Source organism: Oncorhynchus kisutch, linkage group LG9 (genome assembly GCF_002021735.2).
Source record: "Oncorhynchus kisutch isolate 150728-3 linkage group LG9, Okis_V2, whole genome shotgun sequence".
Lineage (NCBI taxonomy): Eukaryota > Metazoa > Chordata > Actinopteri > Salmoniformes > Salmonidae > Oncorhynchus > Oncorhynchus kisutch.
Window position 1 is genome coordinate 18,031,587 of NC_034182.2, and position 22,991 is coordinate 18,054,577.

Below are 22,991 nucleotides of genomic sequence, written 5' to 3' on the forward strand. Positions count from 1 at the left end.
CATTGGATGTGAGTTGTTCATGCTTATGTACTTGCGATCAAAATACAGACCTTTTCGATGGGCAATATCATCAAAGAGCCGGAGAACATCTTTGTGTGTTGTTTACATATTTTCTTCTGTGATGAGAAAATAAAGTGGTAAATGTAACTCCAACTGACGTTTTTTATTACTACACATTGCGGTTCACAGAATTGACTGGCTGACAAAATTTTGGGTAGGGTAAACCGTTTCTATTAGTGGCAACTTCTAAACAGATGTTGCTGGTCCAGTGCGCTGCTCTCAATTTGAGCAGTGAGGGAAAGAGCACAACTTTTTGAACATCCAGCCAAAGTTAATCTTCTCTATATACTTATTACTTCAACATGTACTGCTACCCTGTGATCCAAACAGAATTCAGGCTGTTTCACTAGGATGAATTCAGTTTGGATTTAATACTACCACAAATTGTATAATCTTTGGTAATAATTTATAAAATAATCAAATAACCATCTGTTGCAGTGATGTGAATGGTTGCATTATGGATGTTTTTAAACCTCTGAACAGAAAGATGCTGATACAAATGAAGATGCATTTTACCACGATGCTGGATGCTCATTTCTGCAAAAGAAAAACAATAACAAATGCACCTGGGGGCAGTCAGTGTCACCGTTATGCAGATTGCAGATCTCAGCTTTAAATGATTGCTATTGATATCAGGACAGAGTTTGGGAAAGCTTGTATTATCATACCACACCGGGCAGGCAAAAACTCCATCCCACCAACTATCATTTTCACATTATATTTATTTATTATTAAAACCTCGGGAAATATATAAAACACAGGAAATCTCATTTTTGACAGCACTGGCCTTTAATACATCACTCAAACATGGTCAAAGACGTATTGCTCGGGAAGGATGTTACTGTCAATTCTAAATTTGCAATTTAAATTTGTGTTGAATGTTTAGGCTGGCTTAAATCAATTGAAGCATTCTTACATAATCAGTGATTGTGCAAGTTATACATGTCTTTGCACTTCTTTCTTCATCTTTGGAATATGTTGTGTCCATCTTTAACCCATGAGGTACCCACTGCAGGGAAATATAAAAGGAAAAGGTAGAGACAGATTAGAGTAGGCTTCCAACACGTGCGGTCAAAATGAACAAACAGGAGGATCCTCAATGACAAAACTTTAAATATTTGGCAGCAGTTCAGGTAAATAACTGATTGATATACACACTATATATACAAAAGTATGTTGACACCCCTTCAGCCATACCTGTTGCTGACAGGTGTATAAAATTGAGCACACAGCCATGCAATCTTCATAGACAAACTTTGGCAAGAGAATGGCCTTACTGAAGAGCTCAGGGACTTAACGTGGTACCGTCATAGGATGCCAACAAGTCAGTTCTTCAAATTTCTGCCTTGCTAGAGCTTTAAGTGCTGTTATTGTGAAGTGGAAACATATGTTTCAACACTCACTACAGAGTTCCAAACTGCCTCTTGAAACAACGTCAGCACAAGAACTATTCATCGGGAGATTCATGAAATGGGTTTCCATGGCTGAGCAGCAGCACACAAGCCTAAGATCACCATGGAGTGATGAATCGTGGAGGGCGCTTAACCAACGTGGAAGTGGAGGGCGCTTAACCAACGTGAGTTGAAAAGGGGAAATGCTCACTCACCATTAAACAAATTTTATTTGAACAACAACTAGTAAAAGCTTGATGTTTCAGCATTTATCAATGGCCTTAATCAGAACATTGATTAAGCTGGCCCGATTCACGGGTCATAAGGGGTTTGAACCAGGTGAAAAACACCTCCTGGGTTTGAGCCAGGTGTCCAGTTCAAAGCTGAAAGCGAAGTCGGCTCAAAACAAAGTGATGTATGTCAAGCATGTGGAGTAATGACTTAGGATTCCCAGTTCACATGCAAGTGTTTGATCTTATTATAAACCGCATGTGCTTTATCTGCCTTCAAGGACATTTTTTTTGGAACAAATACTTCATGGTGTTCCTGAACAATGCAAGGATTTTACATCTTCACTATCTTTTGCAGTTGTAATTTGATTGCATAGCATTTTCCATTGCATTATTGTTTTCTAGTCTGTAGAAGAAGAGATCAACATCCGACGAGCTTCTCCTTCACGTCTCTATGGATTAAAATGACATTTTTGCCACAGTACCTCTTACCCTGCGGACCTACTTGAATTGACTGCCACACCTCTCATTGGCACTGCCAGCTGAATAGAGTTCTCCCTAATTGTCCCCCCCCCCCCCATCCCTACATGTATTTCTCTATTCTCTCTGTCATTGTTCTGATGAAGGCTGAAATGTCAAGCTTTTAATAGTTGTTTAAATAAAATAGTGAGTTTAATGGTGAGCGAGAATTGCGCCTTTTCCATTCCAATTATATCACATAATTTGAAATATGAGCATCACATTCTGCTAATGCAACAGCTCTAATTTTGATGACAACACTACTGTGCCTTGACAAAGGATGTTCAACTCAAAATACAGGTTTTTAGATATCCCACTGGGCACACACAAAACTACGTTGAACCAACATGGAATGGATGTTGACTTGACGTCGGTGCCCAATGGGATAGGCCAATATTTAGCTTCCTTCGATAGTCTTAGGTTTTGTACCATATGACCACACACTATTGGGGCGTAAGGTTGCCTAGTGGTTAGAGCGTTGGGCCAGTAACCGAAAGGTTGCTAGATCAAATCCCCGAGCTGACAAGGTACAAATCTGTCGTTCCGCCCCTGAACAAGGCAGTTAACCCAGTGTTCCTAGGCCGTCATTGTCAATAAGAATTTGTTCTTAACGGACTTGCCTAGTTATATAAAGGATCAATTAAAACATTTAAAAAACATCCATATATAGTGCACTAGTTTTGCCAGGGAAGTATGGGCCCCGGTTAATAGTAGTGTACTATATAGGGAATAGTGTGCCATTTGGAGATACATCCATAGTGTTTTGCCAACATTATCATAGAGTCAAAAACAGTGGGTGTTTCTCTATATGCATACTACCGTACTCCACACTCATGCGCCGAATGCATTCCCCGAAGACGTTCTAGCAAGGACGAGTGTTGAGAACGCACACAACATTACATTTGAGAATCACTTGCACTCCCCCTACTGTATTCTCACTCTGCACCTCCCAATTCACTAAATCTTCTTCCAGCCAAGACAATGGCAATAGAGAAAAAACAAGAAGTAAAATTATTGCTTTGTGTATAACTATCAGTTTGTTTTTCACATTTTGTTACAGCCTTATTCTAAACTGGATTAAATTGTAAAAAAAAATATAATAATCTACCTATACACAATACCCCAAACAGGAAAGCCTTATTTACATAAGTATTCAGACCCTTTGCAATAAGACTCAAAATTTAGCTCAGGTTCATCTCGTTTCAATTGATCATCCTTGTTTCTACAACTTCATTAGAGTCCACCTTTGGTAAATTCGATTGATTAGACATGATTTGGAAAGGCACACACCTATCTATATAAGGTCCCACAGTTGACAGTGCATGTCAGAGCAAAAACCAAGCCATGAGGTCGAAGGAATTGTCTGTAAAGCTCAGAGACAGGAACGTGTCGAGGCACAGATCTGGGGAAGGTTACTAAAACATTTCCTCAGCATTGAAGGTCCTCAAGAACACAGTGGCCTCCATTCTTAAATCAAAGAAGTTTAGAACCACCAAGACTCTTCCTAGAGCTGACCGCCCAGCCAAACTAAGCAATTCGGGGAGAAGGGCCTTGGTCAGGGAGGTGACCAAACGAAGCGGTCTTCTGGTCAGGCTCCGGAGACGGGCACATCGCGCACTACTCCCTAGCATACTACCCGCCAATGTCTAGTCTCTTGACAACAAGGTTGATGAAAGCCGAGCAAGGGTAGCATTCCAGAGAGACATCCGAGACTAACGTTCTTTGCTTCACGCAAACATGGCTCACTCGAGAGACACTATCGGAGTCGGTGCAGCCAGCTGGTTTCTTCACACATCGCGCCGACAGAAACAAGCATCTTTTTGGTAAGAAGAAGGGCGTGGGGGTATGCCTTGTGATTAACGAGACGTGATGTGAAACTGAAAGCGAAACTGAAAGCGCGAACCACTGCTTTTAATCAGGACAAGGTGACCGGAAACATGACCGAATACAGTGTAGCTATTCCCTCCGCAAGGCAATCAAACAAGCTACGAGTCAGTATAGAGACAAAGTAGAGTTGCAATTCAACGGCTCAGACAGAAGAGGTATGTGGCAGGGTCTACAGTCAATCACGGGTTACAAAAAGAAAACCAGCCCCGTCGCAGACCAGGATGTCTTGCTCCCTGACAGACAAAATAACTTCTTTGCTCGCTTTGAGGACAATACAGTGCCACTGACATGGCCCGCTACCAAAACCTGCGGACTCTCCTTCACTGCAGCCGACGTGAGTAAAACATTTAAATGTGTTAACCCTTGCAAGGCTGCAGGCCCAGACGGCATCCCCAGCTGCATACTCAGAGCATGCGCAGACCAGCTGGCTGGTGTGTTAATGGACATATTCAATCAATCCTTATCCCAGTCTGCTGTTCCCACATGCTTCAAGAGGGCCACCATTGTTCCTGTTCCCAAGAAAGCTAAGGTAACTGAGCTAAACGACTACTGCCCCGTAGCACTCACTTCCGTCATCATGAAGTGCTTTGAGAGAGTAGTCAAGGACCATATCACCTCCACCCTACCTGACACGCTAGACCCACTCCAATTTGCTTTCCGCCCCAATAGGTCCACAGACGACACAATCGCAACCACACTGCCCTAACCCATCTGGACAAGAGGAATACCTATGTGAGAATGCTGTTCATCGACTACAGCTCAGCATTTAACACCATAGTACCCTCCAACCTCGTCATCAAGCTCGAGACCCTGGGTCTCGACCCCGCCCTGTGCAACTGGGAACTGGACTTCCTGACGGGCCGCCCCCAGGTGGTGAGGGTAGGTAATAACATCTCTACCCCGCTGATCCTCAACACTGGGGCCCCACAAGGGTGCGTTCTGAGCCCTCTCCTGTACCGAGGGAGCACCCCCCTATCCACATCAACGGGTAAGTAGTGGAGAGGGTAGTAAGTTTTAAGTTCCTCGGCGTACACATCACGGACAAACTGAATTGGTCCACCCACACAGACAGCGTTGTGAAGAAGGCGCAGCAGCGCCTCTTCAAACTCAGGAGGCTGCAGAAATTCGGCTTGTCATCAAAAGCACTCACAAACTTCTACAGATGCACAATCGAGAGCATCCTGTCGGGCTGTATCACCGCCTGGTACGGAAACTGCTCCGCCCACAACCGTAAGGCTCTCCAGAGGGTAGTGAGGTCTGCATAACCGGGGGCAAACTCCCTGCCCTCCAGGACACCTACACACCACCCGATGTCACAGGAAGGCCATAAAGATCATCCCGCTATCATCCAGAAGGCGAGGTCAGTACAGGTGCATCAAAGCAGGGACCGAGAGATGAAAAACAGCTTCTCTCTCAAGGCCAGACTGTTAAACAGCCACCACTAACATTGAGTGGCTGCTGCCAACATACTGACTCAACTCCAGCTCACTTTAATACTGGAAATTGATGGGAATTGATGTAAAAATGTATCACTAGCCACTTTAAACAATGCCACTTAATATAATGTTTACATACCCTACATTACTCATCTCATATGTATATACTGTACTCTATATCATCTACTGCGTCTTTATGTAATACATGTATCACTAGCCACTTTAAACTATGCCACTTTTATGTTTACATACCCTACATTACTCATCTCATATGTACAGTGGGGGGAAAAAAGTATTTAGTCAGCCACCAATTGTGCAATTTCTCCCACTTGCAAAGATGAGAGGACTGTAATTTTCATCATAGGTACACTTCAACTATGACAGACAAAATGAGAAAAAAAATCCAGAAAAATCACATTGTAGGATTTTTAATGAATTTATTTGCAAATTATGGTGGAAAATAAGCATTTGGTCACCTACAAACAAGCATGATTTCTGGCTCTCACAGACCTGTAACTTCTTCTTTAAGAGGCTCCTCTGTCCTCCACTTGTTACCTGTATTAATGGCACCTGTTTGAACTTATCAGAAAAAAAGACACCTGTCCACAACCTCAAACAGTCACACTCCAAACTCCACTATGGCCAAGACCAAAGAAATGTCAAAGGACACCAGAAACAAAATTGTAGACCTGCACCAGGCTGGGAAGACTGAATCTGCAATAGGTAAGCAGCTTGGTTTGAAGAAATCAACTGTGGAAGCAATTATTAGGAAATGGAAGACGTACAAGACCACTGATAATCTCCCTCGATCTGGGGCTCCATGCAAGATCTCACCCCGTGGGGTCAAAATGATGAAAAGAACAGTGAGCAAAAATCCCAGAACCACACGGGGGGACCTAGTGAATGACCTGCAGAGAGCTGGGACCAAAGTAACAAAGCCTAGCATCAGTCACACAAATCCTGCAGTGCCAGACGTGTCCCCCTGCTTAAGCCAGTACATGTCCAGGCCCGTCTGAAGTTTGCTAGAGAGCATTTGGATGATCCAGAAGAAGATTGGGAGAATGTCATATGGTCAGATGAAACCAAAATATAACTTCTTGGTAAAAACTAAACTCGTCGTGTTTGGAGGACAAAGAATGCTGAGTTGCATCCAAAGAACACCATACCTACTGTGAAGCATGGGGGTGGAAAAATCATGCTATGGGGCTGTTTTTCTGCAAAGGGACCAGGAATAGTGATCCGTGTAAAGGAAAGAATGAATGGGGCCATGTATCGTGAGATTTTGAGTGAAAACCTCCTTCCATCAGCAAGGGCATTGAAGATGAAACATGGCTGGGTCTTTCAGCATGACAATGATCCCAAACACACCGCCCGGGAAACGAAGGAGTGGCTTCGTAAGAAGCATTTCAAGGTCCTGGAGTGGCCTAGCCAGTCTCCAGATCTCAACCCCATAGAAAATCTTTGGAGGGAGTTGAAAGTCCGTGTTGCCCAGCAACAGCCCCAAAACATCACTGCTCTAGAGGAGATCTGCATGGAGGAATGGGCCAAAATACCAGCAACAGTGTGTGAAAACCTTGTGAAGACTTACAGAAAACATTTGACCTCTGTCATTGCCAACAAAGGGTATATAACAAAGTATTGAGATAAACTTTTGTTATTGACCAAAAACTTATTTTCCACCATAATTTGCAAATAAATTCATAAAAAAATCATACAATGTGATTTTCTTTTCTCATTTTGTCTTTCATAGTTGAAGTGTACCTATGATGAAAATTACAGGCCTCTCTCATCTTTTTAAGTGGGAGAACTTGCACAATTGGTGGCTGACTAAATACTTTTTTGCCCCACTGTACATCTTTTGAGTGGTTGTGCAACACCCAACCATCAATCTCAACCATCCTATCAAGAGTGTTGCTTGCGTTGTGACGATTAGGTCTTCAAACTAGACAAACAAATGTTTAAAAAACACAGCAACTTAATGGTTATCAATGGGAGCAGTGTGTTGGGGAAGGGCCTAGGTTTGTGTTGTGCTGTCCATCAGAAAATAGCTAATATCTCCTCACCCCACAGACATTAGTTTCATGTGTTTTGGTTTGGAGGCATCCTAATAAATCTTCACAAGAGATTACTTACGGCAGTTTCATTCTCATGAACACCCTGGCCATGAAGAAGCTGAGCAGGACGCTTACAAAACCAATGAACAGCAGGAGGAAGCGGTTGAGTTTAGGGATGTTTGGGGCATTGGAGCGATCCAGGATTATGAAGCCCAAGCCTCCCATAGTGAAGAGGAAACTGGAGGCCAACCCTTCCATGATGTACTGGCCATTCACTCTTCATGTGAAAGAGAACAAATAAAGTGTTTATGACTACCCCCTTCACATATTTGGCAATACAATGCAGATAATTATGATAAATAGGGTAAATGATGGCCCCAAGCATTGACAATGCAGGAACAGCATACACTGGCAAAGGGGCAGCGTACTTACCTGTATGCCAAAAACGCAACAGGCCGCTGGTGCCCATGTTCATCAGTCATTGAACCCACACTAGGTGGTTCCACAATGACATCGTAGATGATGCCTGCAGATGGGAGAGAGACACGATGAAAGCCCTTAGAAAATCAATAGTTAGCTATGCATTGGCATGGCAAAAGAAGGTGCAATGCTAGCCCAGACCATCTGAGCTGGCTTTCTTCAAGTAGCCTATACAAATCGCCTAATAAATGACTCAAGGTTCATTAGCCACAGTGTGGGGGAAGCTACTCTTAGAATATAGTTTAACATTACCTAGTGTAATTAATCAGGCTGTAATACACAATTGGTATATACAGCCTGAAATGAATTCTTGCAAAATCTTGTAAAATGTTAATTACAAGCCAGTATGTTGAATAAAATTAAATTTAAAGTTAACTCCTTCAGCTGCTCAAAATTAAACAAATTATCCACAGTATTATTTACCCAACTTTTTAAGAGTGCCTGTAGTTATATAGTTAGGTATAGAGGTCGACCGGTTAATCGGAATGGACGATTTCAAGTTTTCATAGCAAATCGGAAATCGGTATTTTTTTTTTTTTTACACCTTTATTCAATCTTTATTTAACTAGGCAAGTCAGTTAAGAAAACATTCTTATTTTCAATGATGGCCTAGGAATTCAATCTTGCAACCTTACTAGTCAAACGCTCTAACCACCTGATTACATTGCACTCCACAAGGAGCCTGCCTGTTACGCAAATGCAGTATGCCAAGGTAAGTTGCTAGCTAGCATTAAACTTATCTTATAAAAAACAATCATTCAATCATAATCACTAGTTAACTACACATGGTTGATGATATTACTAGTTTATCTAGCGTGTCCTGCATATAATCGATGCGGTGCGTATTCGTGAAAAAGGACTGTCGATGCTCCAATGTGTACCTAACCATAAACATCAATGCCTTTCTTAAAATCAATACACAGAAGTATATATTTTTAAACCTGCATATTTAGCTAAAAGAAATCCAGGTTAGCAGGCAATATTAACCAGGTGAAATTGTGTCACTTCTCTTGCATTCATTGCACAGTCAGTGTATATGCAACAGTTTGGGCCGCCTAAATTGCCAGAATGTTACATAATTATGACATAACATTGAAGGTTGTGCAATGTAACAGGAATATTTAGATTTATGGATGCCACCCGTTAAATAAAATACGGAACAGTTCCGTATTTCACCGAAAGAATAAACGTCTTGTTTTCGAGATGATAGTTTACGGATTCTACCATATTAATGACCTAAGGCTCGTATTTCTGTGTGTTATTAAGTTATAACTAAGTCTATGATTTGATAGAGCAGTCTGACTGAGCGGTGGTAGGCGGCACCAGCAGGCTCATAAGCATTCACTCAAACAGCACTTTCATGCGTTTTGCCAGCAGCTCTTCGCAATGCTTCAAGCATTGCGCTGTTTATGACTTCAAGCCTATTTACTCCCGAGATTAGGCTGGTGTAGCCGATGTGAAATGGCTAGCTAGTTAGCGGGGTGCGCGCTAATAGCGTTTCAAGCGTCACTCGCTCTGAGACTTGGAGTGGTTGTTCCCCTTGCTCTGCATGGGTACCGCTGTTTCGAGGGTGGCTGTTGTCGATGTGTTCTTGGTTCGAGCCCAGGTAGGAGCGAACAGAGGGACGGAAGCTATACTGTTACACTGGCAATACTAAAGTGTCTGTAAGAACATCCAATAGTCAAAGGTTAATGAAATACAAATGGTATAGAGAGAAATAGTCCTATAATAACTACAACCTAAAACTTCTTACCTGGGAATATTGAAGACTCATGTTAAAAGGAACCACCAGCTTTCATATGTTCTCATGTTCTGAGCAAGGAACTTAAACGTTAGATTTCTTACATGGCACATATTGCACTTTTACTTTCTTCTCCAACACTTTGTTTTTGCCTTATTTAAACTAAATTGAACATGTTTCATTATTTATTTGAGGCTAAATTGATTTTATTGATGTATTATATTAAGTTAAAATAAGTGTTCATTCAGTATTGTTGTAATTGTCATTATTACATTTTTCTTTTTTAAGTATCGGCGTTGAAAAATCATAAATCGGTCGACCTCTAGTTAGGTAGAGGTAAAGTTAGATGCTGACCAGACCGTGCATGCGTCCGCCATCGCGCGCAAGACACAGGTTGAAATATCAAAACGAACTCTGAACCAATTATATTCACTTGGGGACAGGTCGATAAGCAAAAATGTATGGCAATTTCACTAGCTAGGATGCTGTTTCTAGCTAATTTGCCCTGCGATATAAACGTTGGGTTGTTTTTTTTACCTGAAATGCACAAGGTCCTCTACTCCGACAATTAATCCACACATAAAACGGTAAACCAAGTTTGTTTCTCGTAATCTCTCCCATTTCAGTCTTCTTCTTTGGACTTTATATAGCGGTTGACAAACTTTAAGGTGCATTACCACTACTCACTGGACTCTAGTGTAGACCTCAGCTCATCTTTCAATCACCTATGTGGGTATATGCTCCTAAAAACCAATGAGGAGATGGGAGAGACGGGACTTGGCTGCAATGATTGAATAACATGTACAGCTTGCGCACGCAGCGTGAGTATGTCAGGTCAGGTCAGTATGTTAGGCTAGTTTTAATATCTGTATTTCACATGACTGGGAATACAGATATGCATCTGTTGGTGACTTAAAAAGGTAGAGGCGCGGATCAGAAAACCGGTCAGTATCTGGTGTGACCACCATTTGCCTCATGCAGCACTGCATCTCCTTCGCATAGAGTTGATCAGGCTTTTGATTGTGGACTGTGGAATGTCGTCCCAGTCCTCTACAATGGCTGTGCGAAGTTGCTGGATATTGGTGGGAACTGGAGAGCACCCCAAACATGTTCAATGGCTATGGAAGAACTAGGACATTTTCAGCTTCCAGGAATTGTGTTCAGATCCTTGCGACATGGGGCCGTGCATTATCATGCTGAAACATGAGGTGATGGAGGACAAATGGCGCGACAGTGGGCCTCGAAATCCCGTCACAGTATCTCTGTGCATTCAAATTGCCATCACGAAAATGCAATTGTGTTCGTTGTGTTGCTTATAACTGACCATACCATAACCCCACCGCCACCATTGGGCACTCTGTTCACAATGTTGCCATCAGCAAACCGCTCGCCCACACAACGCCATACGTGGTCTGCGGTTGTGAGGACGATTGGACGTACTACCAAATTCTCTAATACAGCGTTGGAGGCGGCTTATGGTAAAGAAATTAACATTAAATTCTCTGGCAACAGCTCTGGTGGACATTCCTGCAGTCCGCATGCCATTTGCACACTCCCTCAACTTGAGACATCTGTGGCATTGTGTTGTGTGACAAAACTGCACATTTTAGAGTGGCCTTTTGTCCCCAGCACAAGGTGCACCTGTGTAATAATCATGCTGTTTAACTTCTTTGGGATAGGGGGCAGCATTTTCACTTTTGGATGAATAGTGTGCCCAGAATGAACTGCCTTCTACTCAGTCCCAGATGCTAATATATGCATATTATTGGTAGTATTGGATAGAAAACACTCCGAAGTTTCTAAAACTGTTTGAATGATGTCTGAGTATAACAGAACTCATATGGCAGGCAAAAACCTGAGAAAAAAATCCAAACAGGAAGTGGGAAGTCTGAGGTTTGTAGTATTTTAACTCACCCCTATTGAATAGACAGTGGGATATTGGTTATGTTGCACTTCCTAAGGCTTCCACTAGATGTCCGCCGTCTTTAGAACGTTGTTTCAGGCTTCTCATGTGAAAGGGGGGGTCGGATGGGAGATGTTTGACTAAGGGGGTCTGCCTACTGCCTTCACGCGCTTTCACTTGAGAGTTCTCTCTCGTTCCATTGCTTTTCTACAGACAATGGAATTCTCTGGTTGGAACATTATAGAACATTTATGATAAAAACATCCTAAAGATTGCTTCTATACTTAGTTTGACAAGTTTCTTCGACCTGTAATATAACTTTTTGAACGTTTCGTCCAAATGGACCAGATCGCGCATTTGGATTTGTTTACCAAACGCCCTAACAAAAGAAGTGTATCTATATTTCCATGTCTAACAATTATATTTTCATCGACATTTAGAATGAGTATTTCTGTGAATTCATGTGGCTCTCTGCAATAATCACTGCATGTTTTGGAACTACTGAACGTAACACGCACAAATAAGATTTTGGGATATAAATATGAACCTTATCGAACAAAACATACATGTATTGTGTAACATGAAGTCCTATGAGTGTCATCTGATGAAGAACATCAAAGGTTATTGATTCATTTTATCTCTATTGGTGCTTTTTGTGACTCCTCTCTTTGGCTGGAAAAATGGCTGGTTTTTTCTGTGAGTTGGTGGTGACCTAACATAATCGTTTGTGGAGCTTTCGCTGTAATGCATTTTTGAAATCAGACACTGTGGCTGGATTAACGAGACTTTTTATCTTTAAAATGGTGCCTAATACTTGTATGTTTGAGAAAAATTATTTTGGAGATTTCTGTTGATTTGTAATTGGCGCCCTGCAATTTCATTGGCTGTTGGCGAGGGGTTCCTCCTAGACAGGTTAATCAGCTTCTTGATATGCCACACCTGTCAGTTGGATGGATTGCCTTGGCAAAGGAGAAATGCTCACTAACAGGGATGCATGCAAATTTGTCCCAAATAATTAGAGACAAATAAGCTTTTTGTGCATATGGAACATTTCTGGGATGTTTTATTTCGGCTCATGAAACATGGGATTAACACTGTATATGTTGCGTTTATATTTTTGCTCAGTGTAGCTATTGAACCAAGCATGCCATGGCCTTGAACATAGTATATTCTGAACGAGGGGGAACAATCCACACGTTGAGTGATTTCTTAATTTATACAACAAACAAAATAGCAAAGTGTGGATTGTTCTCCCTCATCTGATTCAGAATATACAATGTTCGTTGTCATGGCAAAATTGAGGAGAACTGAATATCCAATATAAAACGTATTTTACCTCGGTGCTGAACCAAATCATGTACAGTGCATTCGGAAAGTAATCAGACCCCTCGATACCCGACAATGACAAAGCGATAAACATTATTTTTTATTTGAGGAAATACCTTATGTAAATAAGTATTCAGACCCTTTACTATGAGACTCGAAATTGAGCTCAGGTGCATCCGGTTTCCAATGATCATCCTTGAGATGTTTCTACAACTTGGAGTCCACGTGTGGTAAATTCAATTGATTGGACTGAATTTGGAAAGGCCTTTCTATATAAAGGTCCCACAGTTGACAGTGCATGTCAGAGCAAAAACCGAGCCATGGGGTCGAAAGAATTGTCCGTAGAGCTCCGAGACAGTATTTTGTCGAGGCATACATCTGGGAAAGGGTACCAAAACATTTCTGCAGCATTGAAGGTCCCCAAGAACACAGTGGCCTCCATCATTCTTAAAATAGAAGAAGTTTGGAACCACCAAGAGGTGGCCGCCCAGCCGAAATGAGCAATCGAGGGAGAAGGGCCTTGGTCAGGGAGGTGACCAAGAACCTGATGGTCACTAACAGTTGCTCCAGAGTTTCTCTGTGGAGATTTGACAACCTTCCAGAAGGACAACCATCTCTGCAGCACTCCAAGCAATCAGGCCTTTATGGTAGTGACCAGACAAATGCCATTCCTGAGTAAAAGGCACATGACAGCCAGCATGGAGTTTGCCAAAAGGTACCTAAAGAGTCTCAAACAATGAGAAACAAGATTATATGGTCTGATAAAACCCTGATTGAACTCTTTGGCCTGAATGCCAAGCGTCACATCTGGAGGAATCCTGCCACCATCCCTACGGTGAAGCACGGTGGTGGCAGTATCATGCTGTGGGGATGTTTTTCAGCGGCAGGGACTGGGAGACTAGTCAAGATCGAGGGAAAGATGAACGGAGCAAAGTACAGAGATCCTTGATGAAAGCCTGCTCCAGAGCGGTCAGGACCTTAGACTGGGGCGAAGGTTCACCATCCAACAGGACAACAAACCTAAGCACACAGCCAGGACAATGCAGGGGTGGCTTCAGGACAATTCTATGAATGTCCTTGAGTGGCCCAGCCAAAGCCCAGACCTGAACCCGATCGAACATCTCTGGATAGACCTGAAAATAGCTATACAGCGACGCTCCCCATCCAACCTAAGTGCTTGAGAGGGTCTGCAGAGATAAATGGGAGAAACTCCCCAAATAAAGGTGACAAGCTTGTAGCGTCATACCCAAGAGGACTCGAAGCTGTAATCGCTTCCAAAAGGTGCTTCAACAAAGTACTGAGTAAAGGGTCTGAATACTTATGTATGTATGTATGTACGTACGTACAGTGGGGGAAAAACAGTACTTAGTCAGCCACCAATTGTGCAAGTTCTCCAACTTAAAAAGATGAGGCCTGTATTTCATCATAGGTACACTTCAACTATGACAGACAAAATGAAAAGAAAATCACATTGTAGGATGTTTAATGAATTTATTTGCAAATTATGGTGGAAAATAAGTATTTGGTCACCTACAAACAAGCAAGATTTCTGGCTCTCACAGACCTGTAACTTCTTCTTTAAGAGGCTCCTCTGTCCTCCACTCGTTACCTGTATTAATGGCACCTGTTTGAACTTGTTATCAGTAAAAAAAGACACCTGTCCACATCCTCAAACAGTCACACTCCAAACTCCACTATGGCCAAGACCAAAGAGCTGTCAAATGACACCAGAAACAAAATTGTAGACCTGCACCAGGCTGGGAAGACTGAATCTGCAATAGGTAAGCAGCTTGGTTTGAAGAAATCGACTGTGGGAGCAATTATTAGGAAATGGAAGACATACAAGACCACTGATAATCTCCCTCGATCTGGGGCTCCACACAAGATCTCAACCCGTGGGGTCAAAATGATCACAAGAACGGTGAGCAAAAATCCCAGAACCACACGGGGGGACCTAGTGAATGACCTGCAGAGAGCTGGGACCAAAGTAACAAAGCCTGACATCAGTAACACACTACGCCACCAGGGACTCAAATCCTGCAGTGCCAGACGTGTCCCCCTGCTTAAGCCAGTACATGTCCAGGCCCGTCTGAAGTTTGCTAGAGAGCATTTGGATGATCCAGAAGAAGATTGGGAGAATGTCATATGGTCAGATGAAACCAAAATATAACTTCTTGGTAAAAACTAAACTCGTCGTGTTTGGAGGACAAAGAATGCCGAGTTGCATCCAAAGAACACCATACCTACTGTGAAGCATGGGGGTGGAAACATCATGCTATGGGGCTGTTTTTCTGCAAAGGGACCAGGAATAGTGATCCGTGTAAAGGAAAGAATGAATGGGGCCATGTATCGTGAGATTTTGAGTGAAAACCTCCTTCCATCAGCAAGGGCATTGAATATGAAACATGGCTGGGTCTTTCAGCATGACAATGATCCCAAACACACCGCCCGGGAAACGAAGGAGTGGCTTCGTAAGAAGCATTTCAAGGTCCTGGAGTGGCCTAGCCAGTCTCCAGATCTCAACCCCATAGAAAATCTTTGGAGGGAGTTGAAAGTCCGTGTTGCCCAGCAACAGCCCCAAAACATCACTGCTCTAGAGGAGATCTGCATGGAGGAATGGGCCAAAATACCAGCAACAGTGTGTGAAAACCTTGTGAAGACTTACAGAAAACATTTGACCTCTGTCATTGCCAACAAAGGGTATATAACACATTATTGAGATAAACTTTTGTTATTGACCAAATACTTATTTTCCACCATAATTTGCAAATAAATTCATAAAAAATCCATACATATACACATACACACACACATATATATATATACACACACACACACACACACACACACAAATACATCCATACATACATAAATAAATATTACATTTACATTGGTTACAATTATTATTTTATGTAATGTTTGCTTTGTCTTTGTGGCGTATTGTGTGTAGATTGAGGGGGGGGGAACAATTTAATCCATTTTAGAATAGGGCTGCAACGTAACCAAAATTTGGAAAATGTCAAAGGGTCTGAATACTTTACGAATGCACTGTACTTATGGGCTCTCAAAAAGTTGAGTACAATCTTCCTTGTAGATATTGTCTCATTTCCAGCAGCTGAAGGACAAACCACACAAATAAACAGGTATAGTATGTTAAAATGTAATTGCATTTAACATTCTACCTTGTAAGGAACATTTACATGATTTTGCAGGTATTGGTTTTATTGTTTATACCAATTAAGTGTGTATTACTGCCTGATTAATAAGACTCGAAATTACCAAGCTACCAACTACATAGACACACAGTAAAGCTACCCTGTGTTTAACTAAAGTTACATTTAAAAAACTAGTTCACTAGCTACATCAAAAAAAAGTTCAACATTACTGCACAAACAGATCACTGGTTGAGTTAGATGTTAACAGAATGGGTGTGCTTGGAAAAAACAAATTTGGTTGATGGTTGGCACAAAACTGGTTTGTAATGTTAATTATGTGTTCTTATGAAATCCCTTCGTTTTTGCAACACCGATTAGCCAATTGTATTGGTCTGACTGCATGTACTGGTTTTTCCTCAATGTGTATGTTAACTATATAATTTTGCATAAATTACAAATCCTGGAGTTAAGTAGCTGATGAAACTCAACTCCACGATTTAAGATAGAGTTTAGCAGTGATTGATGTGGGCGGACTGGAGCTCTGACATCACACATCACATATACTGGATTTCAGCACCCTAAGAATATCCCACAATTACACACATTTATACATATAAAACAACGTAAGTTTGTGTGATGAGGTGCCAGTCCAGCCACACTAGTCACCACTCAACTCCATCGTAAATCGTTGAGTCGACTAAGACTAGGTGAGTATCCCAGCTATCGCTAACTGCATACAATTACTTGTGATTTTTGAATATCGTTTTTAACACATAGCTAGTTAGATGGACGTAACTTGGTTTATAACGTTACAGACAAAGCAAAGCATGTTTGGGGCTGTTTTAACCATGATCTGTTACAGCTAGCAGCAGTGTTCAACAACTTACCTCCAGTAATGAGAAAATACGATACAATAACGATCGCATAGACTGTCATAGCAGAGGGCATGTGCAACCATGACGGCTTTTTGAGTTTTATATTTGGACATTCCAACACTGCGAAAGGTATACCGTATAACGTCTCCATAATTCAAAACGAATGTACTCTTTCGGTAAACAGATTTCCGGTTTCTGTCCGCTACGTCGACGTGTCCAGGAAGTACCGAAAATCGAGTGCGTTGATAAACACTTAATAAGCCAGTGCCATTATTTGAATTAGAAAATGGATTTCATGAATCGAAAAATGTCATATCCAAAATCACTGTACCCGAATACTGACAAAGGGTGACGAAAGGTCTATTTTACTTTGGAATGGGTCATTTATCTGGTAAGACCTTCGCGGTGACGTAGATGTTGTGCGACAATCAACGGTTATAGCGCAAACCCTTTTGCTCTACCTACCCCCATCAGTGTTTCCAGGTTGCAACCTCGCAGTTTACTTTGAGAACGATGTTGCGATTGAAAATGTATTGGTTGCGGGTTTTTTGGCTCGGGGAGCAGGTTTTTATCAATGATCTCTCTGTACTTAGCTCCGTTCATCTTTCCTTCGGTACTGACTAGTCTCCCAGCCCCTGTGCTATTTCCAAGTTGCATTTATCTTAAAATATATATATATATATATATTTTGCCCAACCTTTTTTATTTTTTTTATTTTTTAATTAACAACAAATCAATACATAAAGCACATGAGGGAACACAAGCATACATAGATTACAAACAATGGACAATCGAGCTGGGGGTACAATATCACATTACAATTACACAAGGACCTTAAGGGACATGCATATACTTACAATTCTAACAGCTTTTTTGTTAGTAGAGCATTTAACCGTCTTAAAATACAGTTCAATTTCAATTTGTAGGGTACGAAAATGTGGTTTTCTGTTTGTAAATTTACATTTGTGTATATGAAATTTTGCCAAAAGAATAATGAAATTAATTACATAAAAATGTTTCAGCTTATTTCTGTTGTACGTAAAGAATCCAAACAGTACATCTCTCCACAATAGTGTAAAATCTTCATAAATGTGTTCAATTATAAACCTACTGATGTCTTGCCACAGTTTTCTTACATTTCTTACATACAATGCCAAAAAAGATACAACACTGTTTCTGGGTGGTCATTACAAAAGGAGCAATTTGAGTTGATGTTTTCCTTAAACTTCTTCATATAGTGGTTGGCAGGATAATATTTATGAATAATTTTAAAGGAAACTTCCTTAATTTTGTTCACAAGTAGGTATGTGTGTGGCAACATCCAAACTTTTTCCCAACAGATATTATCAATAAATCCATTCCAATAAAGCATGACATAAGGTATAGATACAACATCCTGCTGAAACAAGGATCGTATCGCTCTGTTGTTGAATGGACCAAAAGAGAAACAAATCTTCCCTACTGATGAGTCAACAGGGTCAATAGAAGGTAGGCTCTGAGGGTCAGGTCTTGACACATTCCTGAAAAACATAGCAACACCTGAGGGAATGGCATCTAAAACAATTGCAAAATCTTTAGGTGTTACAGGGACCTTGTAAAGTGATAAGATGTCTTTATAACTGAGTAAAAAACCCTCTGCATTTACCAGTTGGCTCACCAATAGGATATTATTTCGGAACCAATATTCTAAAAACAAAGAGGTATTTTTATACAATACATCCCGATTATTCCATATATAATATCTGTGTGGAGAAAAATTGTGTTTATAAATTAAGGACCATGACAAGAAAACCTGCTGATGAAAAGCAGAAAGTTTCACTGGAACTTTGTCAATATTATAATTGCAAAACAACATGAAGTTAAGGCCACCAAAAGTAGAGAAGACATGATGAGGAACAGAATTCCAGATAGAAATGGGTCTTCTTAGGAATTGTTTTATCCAATTGATGTTAAAAGTATCATTTAAAGTAGTAAAGTCCAGAAAATTCAGTCCACCATTCTCACAAGTGTTCATTACAACAGTTTTCCTAATGTAATGGGTACGGTTTCTCCAAAGAAAGTTGAAAAGCATCTGGTCTATCTCCTTGCTTATTTTACTGTCAAGATATAAAGATAGAGCACCATATGTTAGTCTAGAGATACCTTCAGCCTTGGTTATTATTATTTAAAGATTATTATCTTTTAAAGATAAGTCCCTCTGTAGCATTGATTTAGTTTTTTTTTAATAAGAGGGTTCAAATTTAGTAAGCCTTTAGACTTCTGATCCTTTGTAATGGTTATGCCTAAATATGTAAGTTCTTCTTTTACTGGAATACCATAATATGAAGGTGTCACACAATCTTTGAGAGCTATGAGTTCACATTTATTAATGTTAAGATAAGGAGTTTAAGGAGACCAGATGCTTTGGAAAAGGATTGTAATCACATTGATCGATATGGGAATTTGGTTAGCGTCTTTCAAAAAAAGTGTAGTATCGTCAGCCAGCTGGCTTATAATAATTTCTTTACCAGCTATGGAAATAACTTGTACAGCACTATTATTTAAAGAATTTGCAAGAAGTTGGGTGATTAATAAAAACAGGTACGGAGAGATAGGACAACCTTGCAGAATTCCTCTCTTTTTAACTCAAATCTAGGTGAGGTGCCATATTTCAATTTGATAGAGCTGTTACCATTTGCATAGAGAGTCTTAATAGCCTTACAGAAAAAATTACCAAAGCCAAGTCTCTCAAGTAGTGGTAGAGAATCCGATGCTCTACTGTGTCAAATGCTTTATAAAAATCTAAAAATAATATGAAGCTATCCTCAGTTATTAGGTCTGAGTAGTCAAGTATGTCTAATACTAGTCTGACATTGTTAGAAATATGTATGTTCCTCATGAAGCCAGACTGTTTCATCAATGATTGCATCCAGGACTTCTTTAATTCTTTCTTCAAATCTTATAGTTATTATTAAGAAGACAAATTGGACGGCAGTTATCGATGAGCAGCACTTATTTTTTAGGCTTAGGTATCAGTGTTATTAACCCCTGACTCATTGTAGGAGGGAGAACATTGTTTTTAATACTCTTTAAAAAGACTTCAAATAGGAAGGGAGCTACTTGTTCAGAAAATAATTTGTAAAATTCTGATGTAATTCCATCAACACCTGGTGATTTATTGTTCTTTAGATGTTTGATACACTCTATAATCTCTTCAACTTTGATGGGTTCATCACACTGTTTAGATTCTATATCACTGATAGAGTGAACATTATTCAGTGAGTTAAAAAACATATCTGTGGATTCCTGACAGTACGTAGAGCTATACAATTTTCTGTAAAAATTGCTACAGTATTTAGCGATACATTTTTGGTCATCTGTAATAACACCATCAATGTTTAATTTATGGATAGTGTTATTTTCAGAGTGAAATTTCTCAAGTCTAAAGAAATAGGATGAATTCTGTTCTCCCTCCTCAATCCATTTTTTCCTAGATCTAATAAAGGCTCCTTCTGCTTTTAATTTATATACACTGCTCAAAAAAATTAAGGGAACACTAAAATAACACATCCTAGATCTGAATGAATGAAATATTCTTATTAAATACTTTTTTGTTTACATAGTTGAATGTGCTGACAATAAAATCACATAAAAATTATCAATGGAAATCAAATTTATCAACCCATGGAGGTCTGGATTTGGAGTCACACTCAAAATTAAAGTGGAAAACCACACTACAGGCTGATCCAACTTTGATGTAATGTCCTTAAAACAAGTCAAAATGAGGCTAAGTAGTGTGTGTGGCCTCCACGTGCCTGTATGACCTCCCTACAACGCCTGGGCATGCTCCTGATGAGGTGGCGGATGGTCTCCTGAGGGATCTCCTCCCACACCTGGACTAAAGCATGGAGCGAAACATGATGTCCCAGATGTGCTCAATTGGATTCAGGTCTGGGGAACTCCAGCCACATGAGGTCTAGCATGAGGTCTAGCATTGTCTTGCATTAGGAGGAACCCAGGGCCAACCGCACCAGCATATGGTCTCACAAGGGGTCTGAGGATCTCATCTCAGTACCTAATGGCAGTCAGGCTACCTCTGGCGAGCACATGGAGGGCTGTGTGGCCCCCCAAAGAAATGCCACCCCACACCATGACTGACCCACCGCCAAACCGGTCATGCTGGAGGATGTTGCAGGCAGCAGAACGTTCTCCACGGCGTCTCCAGACTCTGTCACATCTGTCACGTGCTCAGTGTGAACCTGCTTTCATCTGTGAAGAGCACAGGGCGCCAGTGGCAAATTTGCCAATCTTGGTGTTCTCTGGCAAATTCAAACGTCCTGCACGGTGTTGGGCTGTAAGCACAACCCCTACCTGTGGACGTCGGGCCCTCATATCACCCTCATGGAGTCTGTTTCTGACCGTTTGAGCAGACACATGCACATTTGTGGCCTGCTGGAGGTCATTTTGCAGGGCTCTGGCAGTGCTCCTCCTTGCACAAAGGCGGAGGTAGCGGTCCTGCTGCTGGGTTGTTGCCCTCCTACGGCCTCCTCCACATCTCCTGATGTACTGGCCTGTCTCCTGGTAGCGCCTCCATGCTCTGGACACTACGCTGACAGACACAGCAAACCTTCTTGCCACAGCTCGCATTGATGTGCCATCCTGGATGAGCTGCACTACCTGAGCCACTTGTGTGGGTTGTAGACTCCGTCTCATGCTACCACTAGAGTGAAAGCACCGCCAGCATTCAAAAGTGACCAAAACATCAGCCAGGAAGCATAGGAACTGAGAAGTGGTCTGTGGTCACCACCTGCAGAACCACTCCTTTATTGGGGGTGTCTTGCTTAATTGCCTATAATTTCCACCTGTTGTCTATTCCATTTGCACAACAGCATGTGAAATTTATTGTCAATCAGTGTTGCTACCTAAGTGGACAGTTTCATTTCACAGATGTGTGATTGACTTGGAGTTACATTGTGTTGTATAAGTGTTCCCTTTATTTTTTTGAGCAGTGTATATTATCCAGTTTATTTTGTAACTCAATTAGTTCCATCTTCTCCTCCCCCAAGAGGTCGGCTGGGGACCTCTGAGAAAGGGAAGTTATCTTAATGATCACCTTTTCCTCCTCAGCTCTTCTGGTCTTAGCAAGATTACTACCATATTTTCTAAGGTATTTGGACACCTCAAATTTAAAGAGCTCCCAGTTCTTGCAATAAGATTTTTCTTCACAAGCCCTTTCCCAAAAGTGTGAGAGCAGATCTTTAACCTCAAATTTAACTACATCATTATTTAATAATGAGCTATTTAGCTTCCAGTAGGATGCTCTACCAAGGTTCGTATCAGGTACATATTTTGATATCAATGTAAATAGCCCTATGGTCTGTGAGGGGAGTAGTACAAATATTTGTAGTAACACACTCACTATCAATACATTTGGATATAAGCCAAAAATCTATTCTGGATTGTCTGGAACCTGTTTTGTTACTCCAAGTGAATGATCTTTCGGCCGGAAACCTCTCTCTCAATATAGCAGTAAGATCAAACTTTTCCATAAAAAGTATTAAACCCAAATTCTGATTGGTTGGCCTACCTGGGGGCCATCTATCAGTTGAATTATCTATTGTATGTCCCCTCCTATCAATAATAACGAATTGGGAAATTTAGATAACCAATGAAGTACATGTTTCTCTATAGATTCAAGCAATTCATCATTCTCATGTTTGGTGTTGTACCCGTAGAAGTTTACAGTAACTGATCACAAGACAAATAAAGTGACCAAAGGGGTCACATGGGGTCACATTCCGAGTGTAGAATATTACCACCAAAGGTATCATTGTAGTCATTGTAGTGACACGGGCGGAGCGTTCAGATCCATGAGAAAGCCAAATATCGTTGCCCCACTGTGACCTCCAGAAGTTGGCATCAGCCAAAATTTAGTGAGATTCTTGAAAAAAGCAA

The 22,991-nt window shown here is 41.0% G+C and overlaps 1 protein-coding gene across 1 annotated transcript; it reads right to left on the reverse strand.

Annotated features, from left to right (window-relative positions):
• Positions 1-827: 827 nt before the first annotated feature.
• On the reverse strand, positions 828-17,414 carry LOC109896837 (oligosaccharyltransferase complex subunit ostc). The gene is made up of 4 exons (XM_020491222.2): positions 17,070-17,414; positions 8,010-8,103; positions 7,657-7,854; positions 828-1,069 (listed from the first exon to the last, which is right to left on the reverse strand). The coding sequence occupies exons 1-4, from the start codon at positions 17,206-17,208 to the stop codon at positions 1,051-1,053; spliced, it is 450 nt and encodes a 149-aa protein (XP_020346811.1). The 5' UTR covers positions 17,209-17,414; the 3' UTR covers positions 828-1,050.
• Between the last annotated feature and the right edge of the window lie 5,577 nt (positions 17,415-22,991).

Bases quoted from the DNA above. Each gene is read 5' to 3' on its own strand.
- LOC109896837 (XM_020491222.2), bottom strand. From the start codon at position 17,208: ATGGAGACGTTATACGGTATACCTTTCGCAGTGTTGGAATGTCCAAAT. The intron at 8,104-17,069 runs GTAAGTTGTTGA...TCCCATCTGCAG, and splicing joins GTATTTTCTCATTACTGGAG to GCATCATCTACGATGTCATT. The intron at 7,855-8,009 runs GTAAGTACGCTG...TTTCACATGAAG, and splicing joins GTTGCGTTTTTGGCATACAG to AGTGAATGGCCAGTACATCA.